The sequence below is a fragment of the Barbus barbus genome (assembly GCF_936440315.1).
Source record: "Barbus barbus genome assembly, chromosome: 1".
NCBI classification, from domain to species: Eukaryota; Metazoa; Chordata; class Actinopteri; order Cypriniformes; family Cyprinidae; genus Barbus; species Barbus barbus.
In genome coordinates this window covers 15,199,964-15,227,441 of record NC_136729.1, presented here as the reverse complement: position 1 = coordinate 15,227,441, position 27,478 = coordinate 15,199,964, and the positions used below count along the sequence as shown (strand labels likewise).

At 38.3% G+C, this 27,478-nt stretch overlaps 1 protein-coding gene across 1 annotated transcript; it reads right to left on the bottom strand.

Moving 5' to 3' along the window:
• Positions 1-252: 252 nt before the first annotated feature.
• LOC306869933 (zonadhesin-like) lies at positions 253-26,631 on the bottom strand (the record flags this gene model as incomplete). Its single annotated transcript, XM_079416891.1, has 52 exons — positions 253-320; positions 420-472; positions 608-698; positions 820-963; positions 1,422-1,557; positions 1,670-1,872; positions 1,978-2,108; positions 2,339-2,500; positions 2,633-2,831; positions 2,922-3,051; positions 3,176-3,423; positions 3,701-3,845; positions 4,526-4,734; positions 5,007-5,278; positions 5,443-5,570; positions 6,773-6,937; positions 7,138-7,379; positions 7,502-7,646; positions 7,844-8,046; positions 8,358-8,534; positions 9,164-9,258; positions 9,384-9,492; positions 9,606-9,783; positions 9,884-10,131; positions 10,279-10,420; positions 11,476-11,678; positions 12,089-12,258; positions 13,597-13,704; positions 13,834-13,977; positions 14,172-14,317; positions 14,660-14,784; positions 14,953-15,069; positions 15,591-15,729; positions 15,827-16,023; positions 16,166-16,307; positions 16,397-16,535; positions 16,637-16,765; positions 16,859-17,007; positions 17,146-17,390; positions 17,638-17,782; positions 17,876-18,069; positions 18,162-18,434; positions 18,551-18,629; positions 18,756-18,856; positions 19,064-19,228; positions 19,329-19,478; positions 19,563-19,647; positions 19,959-20,224; positions 20,461-20,604; positions 21,218-21,243; positions 25,929-25,935; positions 26,517-26,631. The coding sequence occupies 52 exons, from the start codon at positions 26,629-26,631 to the stop codon at positions 253-255; spliced, it is 7,926 nt and encodes a 2,641-aa protein (XP_079273017.1).
• Between the last annotated feature and the right edge of the window lie 847 nt (positions 26,632-27,478).

The following is a 27,478-nucleotide window of genomic DNA, read 5'->3' as shown; positions in this document are numbered from 1 at the left end:
TATATTTTCAGAAGAAAATATAATTTATTTTACATCACGTTCATAGACATTTTATAATTGCACTCATTCCCCAAATCAATACGCAGCTTACACCAAAAATTACAACGAAGTTTACAAATAAGTTACTGAAAAATGTAAAATATGAACAGAGGATTTGCCAGTTAGTTCACATATTCCACAAAGACATTTAAAATGAATAAATATAAACAAAATCTTATCAGCAAATCATTGTCAAAAAACTGAGGTTTTGCTTCAGAATGTAGTAGCCTTCAGCACGCTGTTGTCTGTTCCCTGCTTCTTACCCTCATCTAGGGTTTCATCTGTGGACAAATGTAGAAACGCTCAAATTACAGCTTACATTATACATCTCAGTTTTTTTTTTTTTTGAAAGAAAAGTATTATAATCAGTCACCACATACCTGTCTTTTTGTTCAGCTCAAATTTATTTGAATCGTTACTCATCTTTTTGCGGCTGTGTAAAAAGAGATTAACAATCATTCATTTACCTTATAAAACCACAATTTTTCAAACAATTTCAAGTGAATGCTTGGCTTGGTAAATTTTTGATTTTATTGCAAGATCAGTGTTAGATTTCAATAAATTTTACCTGCACTTCTTGTAAATGCACACAATTGCTGTGACTATGAGGATGACGCCAAGTGGCACGAGGACTCCTATCAAGATAATAGCTGTTCGATCTACAAAACAGCAAGCAGGAAACACCTATTATTACATATGACTGCCAAATATGGTTTCACTTTTTAGATTAGATTAAGAATTTTACATTAGGAATGAATACATTAGTTCACATTCACTTACCCAAGCCACCCTCGGAGGGGATTTTAAAGAGCTCACAGTTTGTGCCCTCAAAACCTTCAGCGCAAGTGCAGGTATAACCAGAACCATCTGGTTTATCCACACAGGTACCGTCATTCTGACAGGGCGAGCTCAAACATGGACTCGCTGAGAGAGAATTAAAAATCAGTTTATTACTCATCTGAAACATCTGTACTATATAAAAGTAATATATTTCCACCATGGGAAGAATTTATATCTCACAATACTGTCTTTTTTTCTCAAAAATCGGAGCAAATTGTGAGTAAAATAAAGAAAACATGAACTCAGTGAAACAAAAACAGAACTGTGAGACGTAAACTCAGAATTCTCAAAAAAGTCAGAATTTTGAGTTTGTATCTCACAATTCGGATGTTTTTTTTTTTTCTCAGAATTGTGAGGAAAACGTCTGATTTGATATATTTATCCCATGGCAGAAATGGGCTTTCATAGTCATAATTATCTTTACTATATGATATCCAATTCTGTATCATTCCTAGACTTGGAAAACTCTGAAAGCTATGCATTATATATTTATCAAATACAGTCAGAATATGTTGTGTAATATAAAGAGTGAAGCAGCTCACATCTATAACAGTCGCGTCTGGTGTCGTACACAGTGCAGAGCTCGTTGTCTCCACAGCCCTTTGTTTGACACACTGCGCCAGTGGTAGTACATTCACAACTCTGTGAACAATCCTCCGTCACAAATGTCTCCTTCAGCTAAGTGTGGAAGGGTACAGAGAAACATGATCAGCAAGTGCAGTGTCTTGTGCCATTCCTTTGACATCATAACCTTTAACCTGTAGTATTTGGCATGCATCAAAAGGCTCACCTGATAATAGCGATCGAGGTAAGTGCATCCACACTCGCTGTAAGGCACACAGTCTTGGTCGCTCAGGACAAAGCCAGAGGTGCACTGACATCCCTCCACACACTGTGTTTGCTCACACTCAGAGGGAGCCGCCAGGTCTGCGCAGGACGCCGGGCATGGAGTCATACAGGGGGAGTAAGTGCTGTTGGGCCCACACTGCAGACCTAAATTACAAACACACACGTTTATGTTGTTAGTGTCACATGATCCTTCAGTAATCATTCTAATATGCTGATTTTGTGCTCAGAAAACTATTTAATTTTTCATACCGCAATTCAGTTCTTGTCTCCACAGCCCTAGTGTGACACCCAGATCTTGGCAAGCCCGAGCATAGACGGCGTAATTTTCACAGCGCAGCTCTTCACTGCCCTGCTCAGCGCATAGGTCAAACACACAATCCCTGCAATGCAAAAATACACACAGTTGTGAAGGACTGTGCATTACTACCAACACCCACATATCACAAATTTATCTCATTCAAACGCACAAGCACACACATGCTCTTGTACATAGTTAGTGCAACACACACCCACTATGCATTACGTTATCCTCTGTGCTCAGAAAGTGAACTCATACTTGTCACTAGAGTGCACACACCCTCACACACAAACACATGCACACATTACTCACTCCTGGAAGACATTCGGAGCGTTCACAGCATGACAGGCAGTGAAAGGACCAGCAGGGTCACTGAGAGCCCCACACATTTTATTCCCGTTCAGCTCCTCCAGCAGAGCATTTGTGCAGCCTGCCGTATCAAACCCTGAATCTGGATCGGCCTCCACTTCACGCCTAATAGTAAAAAAGACAGGATTTTTAGGGGTAGGACCATGCCAGACTATTTCAGATGATTTATTTAATGAGAAATGTCATCCCAGTTGATTTATAATGCATAGCATAACAGATACTTTCAGACTTCCGTACTTGTGTAGGTGCACCATCTTTGGTAGAGATGTGGTACGAAGACCCGCCTGTCTGTCAGTCACTCTCCAGCTGTCTCCAAACTCATTGAGGTCGCGGGTAACTGTGCCGTCTGGTTTTGTGTACTCGTTACGGTTGTTTCCATCATAATTACCGCACAGACCGAGCACACGAGATCTGTATACACTAGGCAGAGTCACCACTTTAGGGAAAAAGATGAGAGCGAGTTTTTGTTAATATACACTTTATTAATATACAAATACTTGATAATTGTATGTGAGTTTTGAGCTACCTGCTTGAGCATTGCCATCAAAGCGAACAGAAAGGCCAAAGTCAGCTGTGAGCATCACATAGCGAGACTTTGTTTTTATGTTAACTCCACGTACAGGACTGAACGGTAGACCAACTTTCTCTCCATTGACCTGATGGAGAAAAAAACCGCAAACACATTCATGATATTGGCATTTTACTATATTGTGTGGTCCATATATGAAGTCTGTTAGATACAACTATTAGGATTGACTACATATCCCATGAATCCCTCACCTGCACTTTCTTCTGCTGCTGCATTCGAACAGTAATGCCGTACACGTCCACATAGACCTCGCGCAGGAGCGATACCCGGCCGATGCCTCCCTGCCGCTGGTTTTTACCGCGGACTATGAAAGGAGTGAGGGAGCTGGGCAGAGTGGTGCTCTGAGTTAATACATATGTATACGCTCCCTGGTAGTGGTGATTGTATCTGTCAAAGGTACGATAGTGAGGGTCCCCAGCAATACTGCAGTCATCGAATTCTATGAGAAGTACAAGAGGTTTGAGTTAATTCATGAGGTGGACATTAAGACTAACCTGCTTCAAGGCTTAAACATTTCTTTAGATGCCCACATGTTGCAGTCATTAAACACCAAAAACTTGAAGTAGTCCTTGCTAAGAGAGAATTTTGCCAAATGATTGTCTTTCATGTATAGTAAATATGAATTTTTGGTTGCTCTGATGGTCTGAATTAAGTAAACTGATGTCGTTGTTCCCACATTCTCACTATTTCTCATTGCAAAACTGTCCTGAACTCACTCTCAGGTTTGCAGTAACGGTCTCCATTGCTGTCAAGATCACAGATAGAGTTGTCATTGCATTCAAAGGACGTGCAGGACAGCACACCTCCAAGGCTGCAGCTGCACCTTTGTTCGCAGTGGTCAGTAATCCACGAATCTCCCACCTGAAATATACCAGGCAGTATTATAACATTTTGTGACATAAAATGAAAGCACTGCCATCTTTACAGCACCTTTTATAACATATTCTTTACGTATCATGTCTTTGCCATTATTCATTTATATAGAAAATGAGTTGAAGAAAAGAAGTCAGATAGAAAGAAAACAGATAGACGACCATTCAAAAGTTTGGGGTTGGTAAGATTTTTAAATGTTAGAAAGAAGTCTCTTATGTTCAACAACGCTGCAATTCATAAAAGTAAAAACTGTAATTCTGAAATATTATTACAATTTACAATAACTTTTATTTTAATTAATTATTGTGATGGCAAAGCTGAATTTTCAGCAGCAGTTACTCCAGTCTTCAGTGTCACATGATCCTTCAGAAATCACTCTAATAGCAGTATATTAGAATGATTTCTGAACAGATCAAGTGCTTAAGAGACATTTAATATTATTATCAAAGAAGCTGTGCTGCTTAATACCTTTTATCAGGTTTCTTCGAAGAACATAAAATATAAACCGCATTTATTTGAAATAGAAATATTTTTTAACATCATAAATGTTTTACTATCACTTTTGATCAATTAATGGTTCCTTGCTGAAGAAAACTATTAATTTCTTTCAAAAAAACAACAACTTTTGAACAGTAGAATCAGTAGGCGATTCTAGCAACTTTACTCACATCATGATACTCTCCATTGCTGTCAACACATCCACAGCTTGAGAGGGGAACACACTTGCCATCGCTTAGCACAAAACCTCCATTGCACTGGCAGCCTTCGACACAACTATTAGGTGGTAATGGGCAGAATACGGGGAAGAGATCGGCACAAGTAGGAGGACATGGTGCTGTGCACTCAGAATAGTGACTGTTTGGTGGGCATGGGAGAGCTGGAAATAGATGTACATAAAGGAAAGAGGTTTGACGCATTGGATTTGAATGACAATGATTCTCTGATATATTCAGAGGCCATTTCTTCCTTCAAAATATGCATAGATATTCATTAATATTTATGCATAGCCTAGAGGTTATCAATAAAGAATCTCATAAATGCTTCATTTTCTCAGCATCACAGTTCTGCTCTTTTGATCTTTACAATTCCAGCCAAATTATTCTTCCTCCTGTCACCCAGTCTTTTCTTCCCTCTTTCTCTTTCACTTACGACAGAAGGTGCTGTTTCTCCAGCTGATCGTGACTCCAGCGCTATGACAGGCCTGGGCGTAAGCTTCAATGTTATCGCACAGTGTCGACTGCATGCCATCATACTCGCACATGTCATAGATGCAGTTCCCCAGGAAAGATTCTGGAGGAATGAGAGAGTGGCAGGGCTTGAAAAGATCAGATAGTATAGATGCCGCACACTGTGACTTGTAGATTTCTTCCTCATTCTCGTTGCAGTTGGGTTTCTCATCAGGCCGCTCATCAGGTTTGCACCTGCGGATGGAGAAACGAGGCATTGATGAACACAAGAGAAGAATGAAGGCAAGTGAAACTTCTGATTTTTCAATTAAATTCATATGTATCACAAGTGTATCTGCTATCTTTTGATGTTTGTTTTTTCTGAATTATGGAGAGGGACTTGACAATGTAACACTCACCCGGGATCACTGTCTCCTTCTGCCTTCCAGCTGTTACCAAGTTCAGTGGCATTATTGGCTGGTTTGCCTTCAGGCATCAAGTTGTCATCAGAGGAATCTCCGTTGTAGTTACCACACATTCCACATACCTGTAAGACAATAGTTGAATTATGGGAAATCAGTGAGTGATATGTGTCAAGAAGATTTGATCAAAATCTGCTTGTGGAAATTCTTTCACTTTTCTTAATGCAATTCAGACATCTGGCCCAAAAAGGAAATTGTCTGGTTTATTAATCAAACATTAGAATCTAAAGACTACATTTACAACAAATGTCAGGTAGTAGGTGTGGGCGATATGACCAAAACTGTTTATCATGATATGAGTAATTTTAATTCACCATAACGATGTATATCACAATATAGGTATTTTTGCTTTAAAAAGGTCTTTATGATATCAACATTTTTGACAACATAGAAATTTCATAGTTCTTGTCACCAGAGTCAATATCACAAAAGAACTAACACTAGAATTTTAAAAAAATCTCACTGAAGACAAGTAAACAGTCTTTAAATAAGAATAAGAAAGTAATTACAAGCAATAGGACAATAAATAATAAGCATAAAAATGCTATATAAAGTAAACAAATATATAAAAACACTGCATATTCTTCATTGTATAAATATATATATTTATATATAAATATATATATATTTCTTCTTATTAAAGTTACAAAAATGTTTTAGTCAAGGGTAGTGAGAGATTTTCTCTCTTTTGTTGTTTGATTAATATGAATGACAAACAGCAGGAATATTAGACTGCTGTCATTTTAAGAGCTGCCCGGATCCATTCCACTGTTACACATGCGTTTTCTTTCTCAGCTGTTTGCTTTCACATAAGACCTAAATTACTGTGTTTACGAGGATACTTGCAAAGATGGGCATTTTGACACATAAAAGTGTGTGTGTATTTAACTGTTCAAGGCCTATAAAGCGGAAAAAATTAAGCCAGTTCAATACTCCTGTGAGCACATTCTTTACGTGCACGTGCCTCTCTGACAGCGCTGAGAAACAGACTCTAAGACAGCGTGCACATATAGCGAAATGAGGTCTCTTTCTCTGCTGATTACATTTCCAACAGCTTAAAATCACTTGTTTTTTAACCCCAATTCTTAAAAACGTGTGTAAACGATACGTTTTCGTGACCATGTACCACAGAAACGTCACGTGAGCATGTAACCACTATAGAGATGATAATCCAAAATCTCCGCATGTTGACAAATTTCTACCAGTATGTCGTCCACTCCTATCAGGTAGGGAGATGTTCTAACTTTATTTTTGCGTAGTTTCAAACCTTGTTGAAATAGTCTCCAGGCACTGTGATTTCAATATGGTGCACTCCATCAAACTTCACAATCAGGCCGAAGTCAGTGTCCAGTACGGTGTTTACTCCACTGGTGAACACCCGCGCCTTGGCTGAACTGATGTCATAGGGGGTCTTTATCCTGCGTTCATTCACCTAGTCGGTGGACAGAACAAATATGAGTACAAGCCAGAGATTTAGCACAATCATAGAATGCATAGAATCTTATCTATGATATTAAACAATATTTCACTGTTATATTCCTATTCATGATGTCTAATCAGAAGAAGACATACAAATGCAGCCTAGTCAAAAACACTAATGCATCTCTTCCTCCTTCCTTCTCAGGCTCTCACCAGTACTCTTCCATTCTTGCTGATGGTGATGTTGGCAGTGGGCAGGTAGACGGTCACAGAGCGAACATACGAAGCTTCTGGTTGGCCGCGCTCTTCGTTTTTGGCCACAATGGTGAAGGGTGTCACCATAGAGGTGTCGCATATCGCCACCAGCGTGTAAGTGCAGGTACCCATGTAGGTATGCATGATGCCATCAAAAGTGTAGTAGTGAGGATCACCAGCAATGTGGCAAATGCCCACTCCTGCAAAGAAGGTCAATAAGCATGCGTCAAACAGATAGATATACAGAGAGACAGATAGAAATACCCAGAAATAAATAGACAGATACATAAGAAGAAATAAAAAGATTATGTCGAATATGTACCTGTGTTCACACAGCCCAGTTCACCCTCATTGACCTTACATTCCTGAGCGGGACTACATTGCCATTCCTCACATGTCACTGTATTGAAAGGTGAACAAACACAGCGCTCTGTGCAATCATCTTTTGTGAACCAGCTGTCTCCAACCTAAAAAAACAAACAAACAGATACGCATTAATAATTGAAATGGACAAAGGAACAATCCTAAACTAGAAATGAAAACATGCATAATTAAACTGCACCTTTATTCACAAAATTGTTAACTGAAATTTGTTCAGTTTGTAAGAAATTATTTCAAATTTGAAAACAGAAATAAGTTTCATTCAGTCTTCTCAAGAACTCACAGGCCTATAGTTGTTGTCTTTGTCAATGCAACCACACTCGCTGAAGGGCACACACTTGTCTCCACTGAGGACAAAACCAGGGTCACACACACATCCCTCAACACAGGGCTCAGAGCAGGTGCCTTCCGATCCAGACTCCTGACAACTGGCTGGACAGGCTGAACCACACGGCTCATAGTGACTACCAACCGGACATTTAATAGCTGGAAGATATAGAAATAAAAGAGTGGCGTTAAATGAACCATTGCAATGGGGCAGAAGATAACACATGAATGAAAATAGAGAAGGATGGACGAGAAACTTGGGAACTATGGGTAGAAATGGAGAAACATAAAAGTACAACTGTTTTAGCACAGCCAAATTAGGAAAAAGAGAGACACACGGCACTCGTTGATCACTCCCTAATTGAAGGGTGCACACTAAAAAGGCTGAGTCTTAAAAAGGTTACCAGGATTTAGTTAATTGCAGGTTTTAAGGGCACTTTACAGAATGTCTTTATGGCTCAAACACTTACGGCAGAAGGTGTTATTCCTCCAGTTAATTGGCACCCCTGCTTGAGCACACAGGTCAGCATAGCTTTGAATAGCTTGGCACAGTGCCACAGTGGCGCCACCAGTGCCACACTGATCAAATACACAGTTCTCAAAGTAAGGATCGGGAGGCACCACTGCATGACATGACTTGAAGATTCCTGGGAAAAGAATGATAAGTAGGCTTTAATGGTGCATAAAACAGGTGTCGTGTCTCTATAAAACTGAGAAGCTCAATGCACTGAACAGATGTGCTGGAATATAGTCATAAATAGAGTAGAATGAGGACTTTTGTACTTTTATCCTTTACTCTTCAAGTCATGTTCAAGTCACATTAAATCCAAAATGTATTACAATGATTGTAGTCAAACCGCCCAAAGCAGACAAATAAATGAATGCATTCTAGAATAAACACGATTTATTCTAATTAATGCATTAAGAAGGAGAAATAGCATTTGCAAATGCTGACTGATATTAGCAAAAGACAGTATTTCTAAGCAGAACAAGCGAACCTATAAGAGTAACTATAGGTGATTAAGAAATGTCACATTAAGCCCAGAAAGAATGTTTAATTATTATATCCTGTAAACAAACTCTAGCATATGCTGATTTGAAATTATTTAAAAAATAAATTAATTAAAGCATATAAAATAAAATAAAAAAACAGCTATAAAAACAACATTACATACATTTCTAATTGTGATAAAGCTTTTTTTTTTTTATTTATTCAGTGACCTTATCATTAAAACATTTTAAAATGTATGTTTGTATGAGTGCATGTGTGTCTCACCGTTGGGGTCAGTGATCATGCCACAGCTAGTAGGTTTCTGTGCTTCACTCTCGATCTTGTCATCACATTCGATGTCTCCTCCACCATGAGTACAACTGTGCGAGATAGGAACAGGCATGAATGATTAAAGCTTCAATGATAAAACATGTATATTTAGAAACAAAATTAATGAAATCTTACTATCTTTGGTGCACTGCATGTTAAATATGCTTTCACTTACTCTGGTCTGTCGTCAGGCACCTGCCAGCTTTCTCCAAGCTCATTGGTGCTGCCTGTTGGTGTTCCATCTGACTTGATGTTGTCATCATTAGGATTAGCATTATAATTTCCTGTGATACATTATTATTAAAATGACTCATATCAAACGATTATTTGGTTAGTAGTATAAAGTAACTTTCGAATCTCCATCAGTCAGTTAGATAACTGAATTTGCAGTGCTTACCACAGAGTCCACATAACAATCCGCTGTAGGAGGAAGGCAAGGTGACATCTGCATGATGGTTTCCATCAAAACGGACACGCAATCCGAAGTCTGTCTCGAGCACCACAAATTTGCCACTTAGGAAGATCTTAATACCGTTTGACAGTGTGACAGGCACAGTGACCTGAACTCCATTCACCTGCAGGATGTACAAATAAGGTACGCACAAGAATGGACTGCTGTTCTAATCTCCTATAATCTGTTCCTTACGTCTCACATAATTTGGAAATGTCCCTTACCTGAACTTTGCGCCCCTTGCCCAAAATGATGGTTGTGTCATGCACATTGATGATGACAGATCGTACATAAGACACTTTCTTATTATTGTCTCTGTGCTCGTTCTGAGTCTCCACAGAAAAGTATGGCAAGCCTGAGGTCTCATTACAGGGCTTAGTGAGAGTGTAGGAACAGGCACCCATGAAGTGATGTACTTTATCATCAAATGTATTATAATGAGGGTCACCAGAAACTGAGCAAATGCCTGTACCTAAAAGAGAAATTGATAAAAATGGAGAGATAAAACTCAGAAGGTTTAGTTCCATGAGTCAACAGCAGGTTTGTGCAGAACTGCATGTTTGTGTGTGATAAGATGCTAAAAACTAAACTATGTGTAAACTAGTATTATATTTGTTACCAAGTGGTTTGCAGCCATAATCTCCATCTTGAAGTTGGCAGCTCTCATTAGGAAGACAGCTGGTGTTGTAACAGTGAATATTTCCTCCACCCTCACAAGTACACTTCTGTGTACAGCCCTCCAGATACCAGCTCTCATTTACCTAAATATGGCCACATTGACAGGAATGTGTAAGAAAATGCACAATTCAAACACATTTCTCCTATTTTAAACATTAACACTTTATAAAAATTCAGTTTTAAGCAATCATATAGCCGATACAGACGCTACTAGAATGGGTTTTGATAAAGATTCATACAGTGACTCCTTAGTCCAGTAGGTGGCGACAAGTGTCATGTTGTGTTGTGTACGGACTTAATAAAATATTTAACTCAACTGAATCGTTATAACATATTGAGTCGATGAATGTTTTATTATCCTTTATAATAATTTGTATAATAACCATCTATTTTAATTATTGTTATAGCAAATGAATGAATGCATGAATGAATGAATGAATGCAATTCATGCTCACCGAATATGATTTCAAGTCAGGCATTAAAGAGAATCAAGCATAAAATTAAAAATCATTAAAATATGCGCTTTGAATAATAACTATATGACAACTGTGACAAACTATCTGAATGTGATAAACACAACAACAGCAGCACATATAAAGTAGCAAACTGTAAAACAATAAATATGAAAGAATTCAATTAATTTGCACAATTTATTCACGCCACGGTGCATTGCTGGAACTCGAGTACCGCCGCGTTTATCACAGTAGCTTTACCTCCATATTGGTCAAATGTGCTCACGTTCGACAGAAACACAAAAAGCAAGTCATGGAAGAGCTTGTTGTTTGCCAATTTGAGTTGATGTTTTTGCTGTTTAGTGTTTAGGCACTTTTGGATGTCAGACATCGTGCTTGTCATTTTCTTACCAGAATAATGACAAACTTAGACAGCAGGCCTAAAGAAGTCAAAGGTATGAGCCATACACTTCTACCTTTATTAATTTATTTGTCAAACGGCTATTTAGGTTAACTACAAGAGCTAAAATGGTGAATAACGTCAACAACAGAAATGGGTGTTTTTAGTTTACTCGTCGTGTTTGCAGTGGTTCTTTGAATAGTTTTAATTCCACTTTTTACTACGGGGGTCCCATCATTGTCTATTGCCCCAGAACCCCACGGTTCAGCCCTGGTGTTAAACTCACTGGATGGTAGGAGCCAGAGGAGTCCACACAGCCGCAGTCTTTAAACGGAACACATTTGTTGTCACTGAGGATAAAGCCAGGGTCACACTCGCAGCCTTCAACACACTTCTCACTGCAGCCCGGTGGTCCATTGATACCCAGACATGTCTCTGGACAGGAGCTCACACACATGGAGTAATGGCTGTTTGGAGGGCATTCCAGAGCTTAAGAAAAATGGAAAAACAGCATTAAATTATGAAAATAAGGTTAAAGTGGGGATACAGTATGTAGTTTCCCAGTCACATGTCCCATTCCTCTGTGATGGCATTCCTGTCTTCTCTGCCTTGGCCATTAAAGGCATAAAAGCTCCATGAATAATAAAAACAATAAGGCTAAAGTTAAAGTAAGTGTTCAGCTCTAGCTTTTTCTATTCTAACCTTCTGAACTGCATTCACTTCAATAATTGATATTGTGCATTAGATGGAGCTGAAAACAGGCTTGCTATTGGGAATGTGAAATGTGATTCTTCTATGGATGTAAGATGCCAAATTTAGCTGCTTTATTATATGCTCAAACCATTTCTCAAACTCTACATCTTATGCAATATTATACAATAAATGAGAGAATGACTCACGGCAGAAATCTGGCTCCCTCCACTGATGGACAGGTGCACCTGCACTGAGGCAAGCATCGGTGTAAGCCTGAAGCTGGTCACAAAGGACCTGCTGCAGTCCCTGATAACGGCACATATCAAACACACAGCTCTGGAAGAAATTCAACGGGTTCACCACATTTATGCAGTCCCTGTGAGGAGCAAATATGAGAGAAAGTGTACAGTGATTAAGCACTTAAGTTCAAGTTCAGTTTTATTTCTAGAGCACATTTAAGCACGAGACAAGGCCGGCGAAAGTGCTGCACAACAAGCAATAGTATATAATGAGGAGAAAATTAGTAAACACATTAAAACCATTCAGGTACCAATACAACAACAAAAGCAGATTAAAACCATTCAAAAGCACACATTATTACATGTTAAAAGCCAGAGAGAAAAGATGTGTTTTAAAATGTGACTTGAACTCAGATAAAGTGGATGCCATTCTAATGCAAGCTGGTAAGGTCTTCCAGAGGTTGGGGCCAGCCACTTCAAAGGCTCTAGAACCCCTGGTTTTTAAGCGAGTTCTAGGGGTCTGGAGGAGAAGTTTGCCCTCTGATCTTAATCCCCTCGCCGGAGTGTAGGGGTGGAGTAAATTAGACAAATAAGATGGTGCTTGATTGTTAAGTGATTTATAGACAAGTAGCAAGAACTCAATTCGATAGTGAACTGGCAGCCAATGCAATGATCGCAAGAGGGGAGTGGCATGATCAAAGTTTTTACTCCCCTTCAAGAATCTAGCTGCTGAATTTTGAATTACTTGTAACCACGAGATTTGAGACTTTGATATACAAAAGTAGAGGGAGTTGCAATAATCCAGCCGAGACGTAATAAAGGCATGGATAGCAACCTCTGGAGAGCTTTTAAAGAGAAGTGACTTGATTTTAGAAAGAGAACGAAGATGGAAAAAACTGGAACCTACTACAGCACTAATTTGTTTATCAAATTTTAAAGAATTATCAAACACCACACCCAGATTCCGAACATGGGGAGAGATAAAGGAATTTAAGTTCCCGAGGTTGGGTTGAATACTTGCCCCATGTTCGGATTGACTGAAAACAATAACTTCGGTTTTATCTGGGTTCAAGAACAGAACGTTTTTAGAAAGCCATGATTTGACATCAGCAAGATGTCAAATGCAAGTAAATTTGTAGATGATCGGCGTAACAGTGATAGGAGATGCTGTGTTTTCTGAAAATAGAGCCCAGAGGAAGAAGATAAAGAGAGAAGAGTGCGGGAGATAAGATAGAACCCTGAGGAACTCCACAGGTTAGGTTACACGGGGTCGAGAGAAAACTTCCAGTTTTCACCACAAATCTCCTATTTGTTAAGAATGATTTTTTAACTTAAAGTTTTTCAAAAGTCTTTCTCGTGTTAGAAACCATACGAATATAGAACACGCATATTAGTTATAAACCCGGCTGATTCATTTTAAATGGAAGGATTCAACATTGTTTATTAGCAGAAAATGTCATTTTGTAAGTCCTAACCTAAATGCTCCATTTGTGTCAGTTATTCTTCCACAGTTCTCTGGGTTTGACACGACACCCTCCAGCACAGGATCGCAGGGTGGTTGAGGCCCAGGGTCCGGCTTGCACCTAAAACAAGACACAGATCTGCACTGATCAACACAGGCATCATCGAGCATAGGAAGTTGTCCCAATCTTAAAAACATTGCCCTGGCTATTGTGTGGTTGATAAAATTAAGAAAAATAAAAGTTACTGACGTTGCATCCTCATCCTCATCAGTTTGCCAGCTGTCACCAAACTGACTTGAGTTGTCGGTTTGGGAGCCATCCGGCTTAGTGAAATCATTATTGGGGTTTCCATCATAGTCCCCGCACAGGCCACACATCTGGTCATAGTAGGAACTGATAAAATGAGGGCAAAAAAAGAAAGATTGATGTAAAGATATTAATTTTCCCAGAGATGCTTTTTGATTTTTCTTTTTGAATTTACTCATAACCTATAACCCTTAACAACCATTGTGGGTCTTAGGGTTTCCTGCGAAATACTGTCAGTACTGTGTATATATTCCAGTGAGATTTTTTCACATTTTCTTTACCTAGGAACTGAGATCTTGGCGTAATGGTTGCCGTCCCACTGCACCTCCAGGCCGAATGGAGTTGTGAGGATTACATATTGACCAGCAACAGACAGTGAAATGAGTGGAGATGGGGAGTGAGGAAGAGACACCCTGAGTCCATTCACCTGAGTGTGTGGGGAAAAAAAGATAAAACCAAAGTTGTATTGAAGACTAATGTTAAATTTGACAAGAAGAACAGTTTTAATTTCTTTTGCTGTATTGTCAAGATTATTATTGGAAAACTGAAAAATGGACAGATGGATAATCTGACTATGAACAGATTAGGAACAACTGAAAGAAGATATTTGATAAAAATCTATTATGCCCATTGACTTAATCTCAAGGATTAAATCCCAGAGAGACTAAAATATATTGTAGCCATTTACTTAAAACCTCAATTCTTGATCTCAAGATTACAGAATGGCTTCAGTGGTGGTTTAGTGATGGCAGCTGTTGTGGAGACTGACCAGAGTTCTCTTGTTTTTCATCAGTGTCACAGTGATGCCATCAAGAGTCACATACAGTTTCCTCAGGTACGAAACGCCAGAAAGTCCTCTCTCTTCATTCTTACCCTCTATGGAGAACCAGGGGCCTGCAGGAGAGAGAAAGGTATCATCATTATAAATCTGTATAATCCTTTAAACCCTTACAAATTTTGAAGTTAATTTCAGGGATATTTTCTGAACTTTAAATCAAAAGTAAACTAATTGCCACTGTAGTTGTGGATTTTTTTTCTAACCCTGTCTTGGCCATTGCTTACCAGTGTTGTTTTTGCAGGTGCGGGCCAGAGTGTAGGTGCAAGTGCCCATGTAGCTGTAGTATTTGCCATCAAAAGTGTTATAATGAGGATCACCAGAGATAATACAGTCTTCAGATTCTGGGGGATTGAGAAAAGTGATTATTCTTTAAATTCATCAACAATTTGTTATATACTCAAGAATGTGCATCTTAAAAATGAATGTTACAAATATTGTATACTTAGTATTGTATATAGTATATTACTTGTAAATAATGCAACCTCTTAGGACCCCAATATACTATTATATAAACAAATGTTTATATGCAAAGTTTACATGGACAGTCAAGCGACAGTCTGTATCTGTTTATTCAATGAATCATTACACATTGCATAATTGAATATTTGACTTAAATACGCATTGCGTGTCACATGTTTCAGAGCATACACAGCAATGTGGCCAGTTGTAATCAAAATTATATGCTAGATGAAGCCAAGCAACAATCTCATGTATGATTTATATAAAAAAAGGCTGCAAAATGATGCAAAAATTATTCCAGACTAAATTGTTTACAATTTAAAAAATATATTTTTTCTCTATTCTAACTGAAAAACTTCTGAAATGATGGAAACAAACTTACTGAATTAACCAGAGTACTCACCTTGTGGGTAACACCCAGTTACACCACCCTGTACTCCACATTGTTCCATTGGTGGGCAGTCGGCAGCTTTACAGGTTACAAATGGGGTGTCACACTTACACAGTAGCTCACAGTCCTTAGTGTAGAACTCTTCACCTGGCTAAATCCATGGAGAGAGGAAAAGTCATGAAAAATACTAGTTGATTGACTATAACAAACCATTTCTGTCTAAATGATACCAAATTCAATTTCCTCACCTTATAATAATTCCCATTATAGGTACAACCACATGTTTCTTCTTTAACGCACTGGCCAGCACTGAGGATATATCCAGGGTCACAAACACATCCTTCAGAACAAGGCCCGCTACACTGACTTGGTGGAAATGGAGTGCAGGAAGGCTGGCAAACTGGTGCGCATGATTCAAAGTGACTGTTGGGTGGGCATTTCAGAGCTGGAGAGGAAGAATGTGTGTTAGCGCTAATCATAAATTTGCGACTTCACTCTATTTTACAGTACGAGAAATAGGACAAGATATTCATGTCTGTGTTTTTGTCAGAGATTATGGTTAAGGAATATGTATTTTTCAGACATACGACAGAAGGTGCTGTTTCTCCAGGGTCCAATTGTGACTCCACGGTCCTGACATTCATTGACATATGACTCTATTGCTTCACACAAAGCAGAATGAGCACCATCCAGCTCACAAACGTCAAACAGACAGTCTTGGAAGAAACCCTACACACAAGGTTAAGATCCGTAAGTATGTAATATGGCTAAAATTATGCATTAAAGCTTTTCAAATGAACTTGTTCGATTTCACTCACGTTGGGGTTGACTTTTGGATGGCAAGCAGCAAATGGGCCATTGCTGTCCAATATGATACCACAGTAAGCAGGCCCTTCATACAACTCCTGCTCAGCATCTGTGCACCCTGGGGATGGGCCAACCTCTGGCTTGTTACACCTGAAGGCAGAATCAGAGGTGAGTCATCTATGATGTGAATTAATAGAGACACGTCTTTTAGTTGTAACAGCATGTGCCTCGTATAGTGCCATGTGCCTTACTTGGGGTCTGTGTTCCAGCTGTGGCCGAAGTCATTGGGGCTTTGGACCAGTTCACCGGTTGGGGTCTGGAAGTCATCCTGAGGGTCTCCGTTGTAGTCCCCACACAGTCCACAAAGTTTGTCCTCATAGCTGTAAAATGATCACAATCATGTTGAAACATTCAAAATTGAATCAAGTTATAAATGTTGTTACTATAAAGTCATTTATAAGAACCATACTCACTTTTTGATAACTTTAATGTCCATATAGTGGTTTCCGTCATAACGTACGGTTACTCCAAAGTTCAAGGCTACTGTGTAGTGCTTGCCAGACATAAAAATGTCAACACCACTGACAGGACTCAGAGGAATATTCACATTGGTTCCATTGACCTGAGAAAAGTCAGAAAACATAATTGACATTTTGAATGTGCCACTAAATTACATGTACGCACTTTATATGTGCACAAATAATGTGTACATGATAGTGTATAAGTCATTAATTTTGAAAATAATATTCTTTTCTCTTACTTGAACAGTTCCTCCTTTCAGAATGGACACTACGACTCCCAGCGCATGGACATGAACTGCTTTTACGTAGCTGATATGAGGATTGTTGTACCGATTCTCATTGTCTGTGTACACAGCGAAGTAAGGCACGTCTGTGTTGTTACAAGGCTCGGACATCAGGTAAGAACAGTTTCCCATGAAATTATAGCGCCGGTTATCAAAGGTGTTATAATGGGGGTCACCAGAAGCAATACAGGTGGAGGTTCCTGTGAATGAAAAATCCCTTGGTGTCAAAGACATGAATTCAAACTTGATCATAAATACTCATTGTATCAAGAGTTACAGGTTTGCAAGTTAATAACTACCAAGCCTAATGACAAAATTGTATCTGTGTGTTTGAAAGTGTGTGGGCTTTGAAACATGAGCATTCACAGAAGCAATTCAGTGTGTTGTTTGATCACTTGTCAGTTATGGTAATTGTGGATAAGTGGTTGTTGTGGTTTTCTGAAATACCTTTAGGGTAGCAGCCGTGCACTCCACCAACCTCTCGACATTCTTCTGTCACAGGGTTGCAGGTGTTGTCAACACAGTCGAAGGTGTAGTTGCCAGCACAGCGACACAACTTGGAACAGCCATCTCCAAATATGATCTCACCAGGCTGAGTGTAAATACAAACCAAGATTTTTTAGAGCAAAAGCTTAGGTCCCAAAGCTGGATAAAAAATGCAGCCTTGCAATGACAAGTCTTGTACCTCAAAGTAATTGTTTTCTTCATCCAGACATCCACACTGCTCAATAGGAACACAGCGCCGGCCACGGAAAACAAATCCTGGTTTACAGAAGCAGCCGCTGATGCAAGAACCAGAGCAGTTAGTAGAGGGCTCTGCACAGGTAGGAATACAGGCTGGGCCGCAATCAATGTACTCAGAGTCAGGGGGGCAGTTCACTGTTTGAAGACAAGAAGAGTTTGTTTAGCTAAACAAATGTTATAATGTTTTGATAAATATTTCTAATCAAAATAGAACAAGTTTATCTTACCTGGTGGTGTTGGTCCTGGAGTAGTTGGCTTAGGTGTGGTTGGTTTAGGAGTTGAAGGACCTGGTGTTGTTGGTTTAGGTGAAGTGGGTTGTGGTGTCGATGGATTAGGGGATGATGGACCTGGTGTTGTTGGTTTAGGTGAAGTGGGTTGTGGTGTCGATGGATTAGGGGATGATGGACCTGGTGTCGTTGGTTTAGGTGAAGTAGGTTGAGGTGTAGATGGTTTAGGTGTAGTGGGTTGGGGTGGGGATGGCTTAGGTGTTGTTGGAGTTGCTAAAATCAAGCAAGAAAACAATTAATAGACTGGTGCATCATCTACAAAATATATATTATATGACAAGGGTACTTTTAGACTTACATTAGCATTAATGACATTGTCTGCCACCTACCTGTACAAGTGGTAATGCAGACACTATCAATTGTAATATCTGTCTGGTCTGTTTCACCAAAAACACCAACAATTACGAACTGAAATGAAAAATGTGAATTGCAGTGTAAAAACACGAACCTTTAGCAACATTTATGATTAATATAAATTACTTTGTAACTGAAATTGGCCAGATATTTGTCAAAAAATGAGAGAATAAAACTGACCTCCACTGAATCAGCTGAACCAATGTAGCGAACACTTGCAGGCTTCCAGCCTTGACCTTGATTTCCTTTGAGGCTGAAAATAGGGGCTCCAAGTGCTCCACCTAAAAGAAAAATGAGCCAAAATCTGTAATTAATCTTCATAAGGACATTTTTGTAAATCATTGATCATCTACGTTTTGTTGCATGCATATGTGAATGTGATTCTCATATCATAATTGTAATTTCATTATTGCCCTTTGAACCTACAGATGTTTTTATAATCTCTTAATCTTCACCGTTTTGAACAATACTGGGTTTGTGACTCTTACCGGTGGTGACTGCATGGACTTTTAGCTCCATGTTGGCAGCACTGCCAAACATGTAATAATGGAAGTCCAGCTGTAGACAACCAGAGGCTGAGGTAGAGGGGCTCCAGAGCTGAGCGGATTCTCCTTCTACCCTTAAAGTAGAGTCCATTAACAGGTATAACCCCACTGCATTAGAAAGGAACAGTTTGTGAAAATAGGGAATGTTAAGAGGACTAAAAGCAGTCCTTAAAATCTTTGATATGACAGAGTGGAAAGTTGGACTCACATCCTGGTTTGGAGAAGTCGTCATCAGGGCCAGTGCCTGGTGTCTCTGTCTGGCCACTCCAAAGCTCCCAACCATAGATTATGTCATTAGGTACTACATTCGTCCAGCCACATTTATCATAATCATCAAAATCACACCCAGCTATACAGCCTGTGTAAAATCAAAACAGTAAAATCATTATTTGGATATAAAATGTATATCTTTGTAACATGCGATAAGGAAAAAATAAAGTACCAGCACAGGCGCCCTCGGTGATGACAATGTTATCCAGGGCAGTGTCGCATAATGAAGATAACCCACGCATTGCTTGAAACACAATCTAGAAGAGAAAAATGACATTAAAACATACTGACAGGGGATTTTGTAAGAGTCACAAAATTCATTCTGTCATCAAGAGCTTCAGAAGTGTTCTCTTGTCTCTTGAACACTGATATTTTTTTTATAGCTGAAGAAGAGTCCTATAGATTAAACATACATATGCATACACATAATGCCTTTTGCCTTAAACACAGTGACCACACTGCATTTTAACAAGTTTCCTATAAAGACCATGATGCTCTGGCAATTTTTAAGGCAATAGTAGTAGTAATTATTTACTACTAATGGCAATCTTTTACTAGACCCATTTACCTGAGCAGTCTGTCCAGCAGGTATGGGCACAGTGACAGAGGCTCCAAGCCATGACGGGCTCTGTATCCCAGTTTTTTGCCACATTTGTTCCTCAGAGCCGGGACGTTTGGCAAACACAGTCAGGGTGTTACTGCTGTCAGAGCCATACATGTAGTAGTAGAACTGTACACAGATCTCAGAAGGTCCACTACTAATAACTGGGCTGAGAAGGCGTACGCTCTGTCCATTTACAGATTTGTCAGCCTCATGATATATGTAATAGCCAGCTATGGGGGGAAGGGTTCAATTTAATGAGAGCAAGAAACAGTAAAAAATAAAACATAAGTTTTGAATCATTTTATAGGTTGCTTGACAAAACATTTTATAGTGCACGTTCCTTCAATCTGTAATTTTGTAAACATTTCTGGTTGCAGTAATTTCAGTAATATCCAAGTGATTATGCATCTTCAGTTCAGTGACTGATCACTGGATTATTGTTTGTTGGCTTGGGGTTCATACTCACTTCCATCTGGATAGTCTCCATCAGGCCCAGTGCCTGGGGATGGGGTGGGTCCACTGTGACGCGTCCAGTCACCGTTATCTGTGGTGTCTTGTTGGAAGTTGCAGAATGGTTCTTCATTTTGGTTGAAATCACAGGAGGTCAACACTGCTTAAAAACAAGACGTTTCAGTTTTAAGTGGTAGAAATTGTCTAGAATGGACTGTACTAGAAATTCCAGTTGCCTTTAGATTACTTATTTAAGGATATGCTCAAACCAGTCCTAAAATGAGGAATGAGTAATGGGAACATTTTTATGTGCATAATTTTCCAGTGGTACAATGCAATAAATGCTCTTTATGTTCATAGTGTGTTGGTAATGGACATGGACCTTAGATATGCTTTATGGGGGCCTACCGTACTCCACCCATTTACAACCAGTTCTCATGTCATTTTGTAATCATATGCGTCCTTGCTTGATTGCAAGCGTGAACACTTTGTGCAAAGTCAAGCATGTTTTTTTTTTTTGTGACAGAACAAAGTCTCTCCCCAGTGTCCATTAGTGTAAGACAGCCAAGAAATAGTCTTTGCACAGATTTGTAGGATATGATAATAGTAGTTCTTAGTTGTATTGTAGTAATTTATTTATATTAAAATATTACATAATATTTGAAAAAGAAACAAGTTTCTTTTCGAGTGATTGAAAAATAGAAATTTTGCAGTAGCACTAATTCTCTGGTTAATCATTGCCCTTATTACATTTTACATGATCATTTACGTACCTGCATCTCTCTCTGTCACGTCATATCTGTAAAAACAGAAAACAAGAAGACAGCCTGAGTTAAGTAATATCAGAAAAAAGAGGAAAGAGCTGGCTATATTTTACCATCCTTGTTAAGTATTAAATTAGCTGCATAATCACATTAATTTATTATCTACAAAGACATAAAAGTAGTGTGATTCAGTTACAAAACAGTAGTCATCATCATAATATTTATCATTTCTGACCCTGGACCACAAAACCACAAAAAAGAAAAAAAAAGTGTCAAAGCTTTTATAAATTAGCTGAATAAATAAGCTTTCCATTGATGTATTTTATACATCATTGTTATGATATTGTTATGATATAGCACAATATTTGGCCGAGATACAACTATTTGAAAATCTGGAATCTGAGGGTACAAAAAAGCTAAATACTGAGAAAATCACCTTTAAAGTTGTCTAAATTAAGTTCTTATCTATGCATATTAACGATCAAAAATTAAGTTTTGATATATTTACAGTAGGAAATTCACTTAATATCTTCATTGAACATGATCTTTACTATATCCTAATGATTTTTGGCATAAAAGAAAAATGGATAATTTTGACCCACACATGTTACCATCATTATGATCAAATGTTAAATGCTTAATTCCATTTTAATAAAAACCGTAAGGAAGTGTCAATTAATGCCTTGGCAGTACATTAAAGTTGTGTATAAAATTAAGAAATAGCAAGCCTCTGATATGTTAGCATGCTTTTACACTTACAGTTTTTAATTTTCATACAACTAATTGTTAGAAACGTGTGGCTCTATTTAAATGCCTGATGCAAATAATAATCACGTATTCACTGAATAAATATTATTTATATTGTATGTTTATATATTTATAAAATATTTACAATATGTATTTGTGCATTATACATATCAATATGTATACAATGTAGGCTACATCATTTTGCTAATATATATTCAAGTCTTTTACTGAATCTGGTACTTAATAAAAGCACAATTAGATTTACATTCACATCACTACTGAAACATACCAAATTACTAAATAATTATGAGCATCTCACCTATTTGCGTTGTTGTCTATGGTAAAGCAACCTGTTATCCATGTTAATACTAATATTAACTCCAGATGTCCCATGTCTGGATTAATGGATGGTGTTAGGTTCACTAAGACAGAAGTGAGAAAGCTGTTTGAGTTTATAAAGGGTCGTGTGATGCATGGTCAATGAGGCAGGGCATAAGAAGGTGTTTATCACTTTTTATCACTTTCATGAATATTATTTTACATAGCTTATTACAAAACCGGTTTAGTGAATCAGTAACTGTTCGTGCTAGGGCCTGGGTGTGTTCCCCCATTCTCTTAGATCTTATGGGTGGGAAGATTTATCAGAAGATGCAGTGAAGTTCAGCTCATACAGTACATAGACCTTTGTAGTGACCTCTTAAATCAGGATTCCCCGTATGGTTGTTGTTTTTTACTAGTCTGAATAGTATCAGGAATTCATTGTTGACGACACTAAGCTTTTTAAGCTATACAAATTCAAATCTAAAATATTGAAAATATAGGACAAATCATTGGGCAAAAGTTGAAAAATATATTTTTTATGCAATTAGCAGTCTGTTCAGTGAATTCTTATGTTTCAAAGGAGGCCAGAGTCAGAAGTCATCCTGGGAGATCGATACTGAGGTTTTTGTATTTGTTGGTATCTTAATCATGTTGTAGGTATTTTAATTACTCAATTTGTTGAGTATCTTGTAAAAAGACTATAAAATAAACGCAGACACAAGTTTAGTTTTTCATTACTGTATGACAATAAACTGTGTGCCTGAATATACATTTGCAAAATGACTAAAGTAATACTGAAGCTAGATGAGTAGAGCTCAACCCCCTCTTAAATTATTCCAAAGTATTTGACTCCAGCTAAACTTACAATAAAGAAGATCATTTCAAACCTTTTTTCTTCACTTACTTCAGTGGATCGTTTGAATATCAGATACATAAAAACTGTATACTTAGTATGCCATTAACTCACACCATGTTATATAATGTTTAACAGATTTGAATGTGCATACCGATCTGTTAAGCTGTTTATTATGTTTGTTAATGACTTTACTGTAAAGTGTTACTGAATCATCTGAATACATGATGTAGCCTCCCAATGGAAATGAGCTGTTTTGTCATTTGTTAATGAAAACTGAAGATCTTGAACTATTGTTTTTTCTTTTTTCTTCAGCTGTTAAATATAGAAGTGTTTGCTTAAACACACTTGAGGGGATTTGGCTTATGGAAGTTTCGCTCGAGTTTCAAAATGTGAAATGTTATTTTGCAACTGAAACCTTTGCATCTGTTTGCTTAGCTGATGCATAATTTTGAACGTAAAAGCGTTGGAAGTTAATGGTATTACAGTCATACAAGGAAGGCACACAGCTGGGAAAAAATGTAACAAATGTATTGTACTCATGTATGGACATGACCAGTGAGTGTGGTTCAATTGATATATAACGTTTGGGTAACACTTTACAATTGTCACGTGTCGGTTTCCTTTTAGTTCTGTTTTGCCCTTATTTGGTTTTTCCTGTCATTAGTTTAATCACTGTTCATTTGGTTCACCTGTGTTATATTAATTATCTTGTTTCCTCTTTTGGTTGGTCCCTTTAAAAGTCCTGAGTTCTCCCCTAGTCTTTGTCTGAGCTTAATGTTGTTTAAAGGTGTAAGTGCGTTGAAGATGATTAAAAAGATTCCTGTTTCATTATTCCTTCATCGAACGCTCTTCCTTGATCCACAACCACACAGACCATAACAACAATAAGGTTACACGTAACCTTATCATAAAATAACTATTAACTATTTTTGCAGCTTTTATTAATATATGGTAATGTTAATTTTTTGATATACTGTTGTTAATCCCGAAGGAGCATGGGGCAATCATGGCCTATCGGATAGAGAGTTGGACTTGTAACCTCAAAGGTCGTGGGTTCGAGTCTCAGGACCGGCAGGGATTGTAGGTGGGGGGGAGTGAGTAACCAACACTCTCTCCGCCCTCAATAATACCACGACTGAGGTGAGACCCTTGAGCAAGGCACCGAACCCCCAACTGCTCCCTGGGCGCCGCAGCATTGGCTGCCCACTGCTCCGGGTGTGTGTTCACTACTGTGTGTACACTTGGATGGGATAAATGCACTTCCCTTTCCCCCTTAATTGGTAATTATTGTTCCTTCAAAATCTAAATATCTAAATATTAAAAATGTAATTTAATATACTGTCATTCAGAGGCTTAAGCGATACAAAACAAAATTTTAAAAATAAAGACAACACTCTTTATACAGCAAGGATTCATTAAATGATCAAAAGTTACAGTGTAGACATTTATGTTTCAAATGATTTCTATTGAAAATAAATGTTATTCTTGTAAACTTTCTCTTTCTTAGAATCAAGTAAAACCTGATAACCTGAGCCCCTAATATTAACCATATTAAATATATTAAGCAGCACAACTATTTTCAACTCTGGTAATAAGAAATGTTTCTTGAGCACCAAATCAAAATATTAATGACTTCTGAAGGATCATGTGACACAGAAGACTGTAATGGCATTACAGGAATAAATTACATTTTAAAATATATTAAAATAGAAAACAGTTATTTTCAACATTTTTCACAATAGTACCGTTTTATTGTATTAACTTTTGTATGTAAAAATTAACATTAAAAAGATAAAGTATTGTTCATTAGCTATTGAATTACGTATGTTAACTTGTAAGTCTTTTTTTCTAACAAATATTATTTTTTATCTATTCTTGTATGTAAAGTTCCCAGGAAACTACACTGATAAGCTAGTTTAAACCTTTGTCCCATGGTATATTATGGTAGATTACAGTCCTCTGAGTCATGACTGTACCAAAACCTCCTCACTGTTGCTATTGATAAATCGCATGATTGAATAATCACCTTTACACACCTTTGTTCACATAGCTAGTTAAATAAACACACATAATGTACAGGCTCCTTTAATTAATCCCTTATTTAAATCTCTTCCCATGCAGATCCTGCTGTTCTTTGAATGCTGTTCTCTGTTCTCCCTGCAAAAATAATGTTTATATTGTCATAGCTAAGAACTTCTCTGCAAAACTGCCTTCCACACTTTGTTACTCGTGTGTTTTTCCATCTGTGTATACTCTCAATAATAATCTCACATCAAACACCATTTGATTGTAATTATCTTTATTTTATTTTATACAGGAATTAAATAATTGCTTGCCTTTTTTTCATAAAAATCGTTTCCCCTATATAGACATAATTATAAACATTTGATGATAAATGCCAATATCATATGACTTGTACTAGGATGTCTAAAGCATATCCTCCGTTTTCTCAAATTCAAATGAACTTTGGCCCACTCATCTTCACAGCAATGCTTCTGTTCATTAATTCATATATTCACATTTCTCAAGATCCTGTCACAATATCTCATCTGTACTTGACAACTGTATCAAATGTTGATCTTTTTCTGTTTATTCAGAATCACTGTGGAATGATGGATTTTGCAATTGTTGAAAACAGCCTTATAAACCAAGATTTATTAGCAGATACGTTTGCTTCGTTGAGTTAATCAAAGGTGTCTGGTTCTCCTGACATAGGGTTAAGACACACCTACATACTTTAGACCAGAAGTGCATAAAATTCTGTGTTTGTAGAGTATATCATTATTTTCTTAATACTGTAAACCTGTAGAAGGAAAAACGAGAACACGTCTGTTATATGTTACCTGGGACAAGAAATGAAGAATTTATAATTAGTCAAGAACAACCTTTTGATTACAATGAAGATAATTCAATCTGACGATCTGCTAAAAATAACATTAAAATAGGATGGAATTGCTTATTAATGCTGATAGTGGACAGATTTTTATCTACTAGAAATACACAGGTAGAGGAAAAAAAACATACTAATAGAATAAAATAGAATAGAATCGATAGATTGTAGAATAGATCATAGAATGTAGAATAGATTTCATTACTGCACAGTATAGCTTGTGGGACATACATACACTGTGGGTGTCAATAAATACACAGAATACATGGAGGTAAGTCCACACAACAGCAGGTTTATTTAGAGACAACAGATCCAAAGGTTAGTATTCGGAGAACGGTAGGGGTTTTGCGTTCTTATCTGTTTGAAGTAACGAGTCTCTTCCAGGAATTCCTTGGGAGCAATGTAGCGTGGGAAAGATGGAGCATGGAGAGCAGATCGTCAGAGGAGCTAGCAGATAGGTAATCTCAGGTAGTAGTTGGGTAAGTCAACGTTACAAATGTGAGACCAGACAATGATAGTGTGGGAGGAGTGCAAGGATATAGGGATCTTGATGAGCGATGACAGGTGGTGATAATGGCTGGGCTGGGAGTTGTCATAGGAAGGTGACATTGTTTATCTGCCTCTGGATGGACTTATATAGCGGAGACTCAGCTTCTTGCAAGGCAGGCGGAGATGCCGATCCCTGGTAGATAGCCAGACCTTATCTTCAGGACGTCGGGAGTCTGGGAAGGCCTTGTGTCTCAACACTGCCTGCTGGAGATGGATGTGTGCTGAGTCCCAAACTCTTTCGCTCGTTCGGAACCAGTGGTCTACACAGTAGAACAGTGGGGGTTGGAAGCTGAGTATGCACTGAAACTGAGTTAGTTCCTTGGTGGTCTGTTTGAGGGAGTTTTGTGCATACTCGGCAGAAGTGGTTCCAGCTGTGTTGGTTGTCGTGGCAGTATGACCGGAGGTACCTCCCAATCTCCTGTATCTTCCACTCAGTCTGGCTATTTGTCTGGGGTACATGACAAATCCGAAGATGTATTCCAGACATTTGAGATGAATTGGGGCCCACGGTCAGAGACGACATCCTCCAGGATGCCAAAATTGCACAAGACGTGATGAAACAGGGATTCGGCAGTTTCCAGGGGTGTGGGTAGGCCCTTGAGGGGAATTAACTTGCAGGCCTTTGAGAACCGATCCACTGCAACAAGAATAGAGGTATAGCCATCTGAGTTAGGCAGATCTGTGACAAAGTCGACTCCGACGTGGGACCAGGGACGATGAGGGATAGGCAAGGGAACCAGTTGACCAGCAGGAGGTCATGTGGAGATGGCACAGACTGAGCAGCTACGGAAATACTGGGAGACATCCTGGGCCATACTGGGCCACCAGTACCGAGCTTGGAGGAGCGCGAGAGTGCGCTGGCTGCCTGGATGTCCAGAGCTCGGGGAAGTGTGAAGTGAGCCCAGAA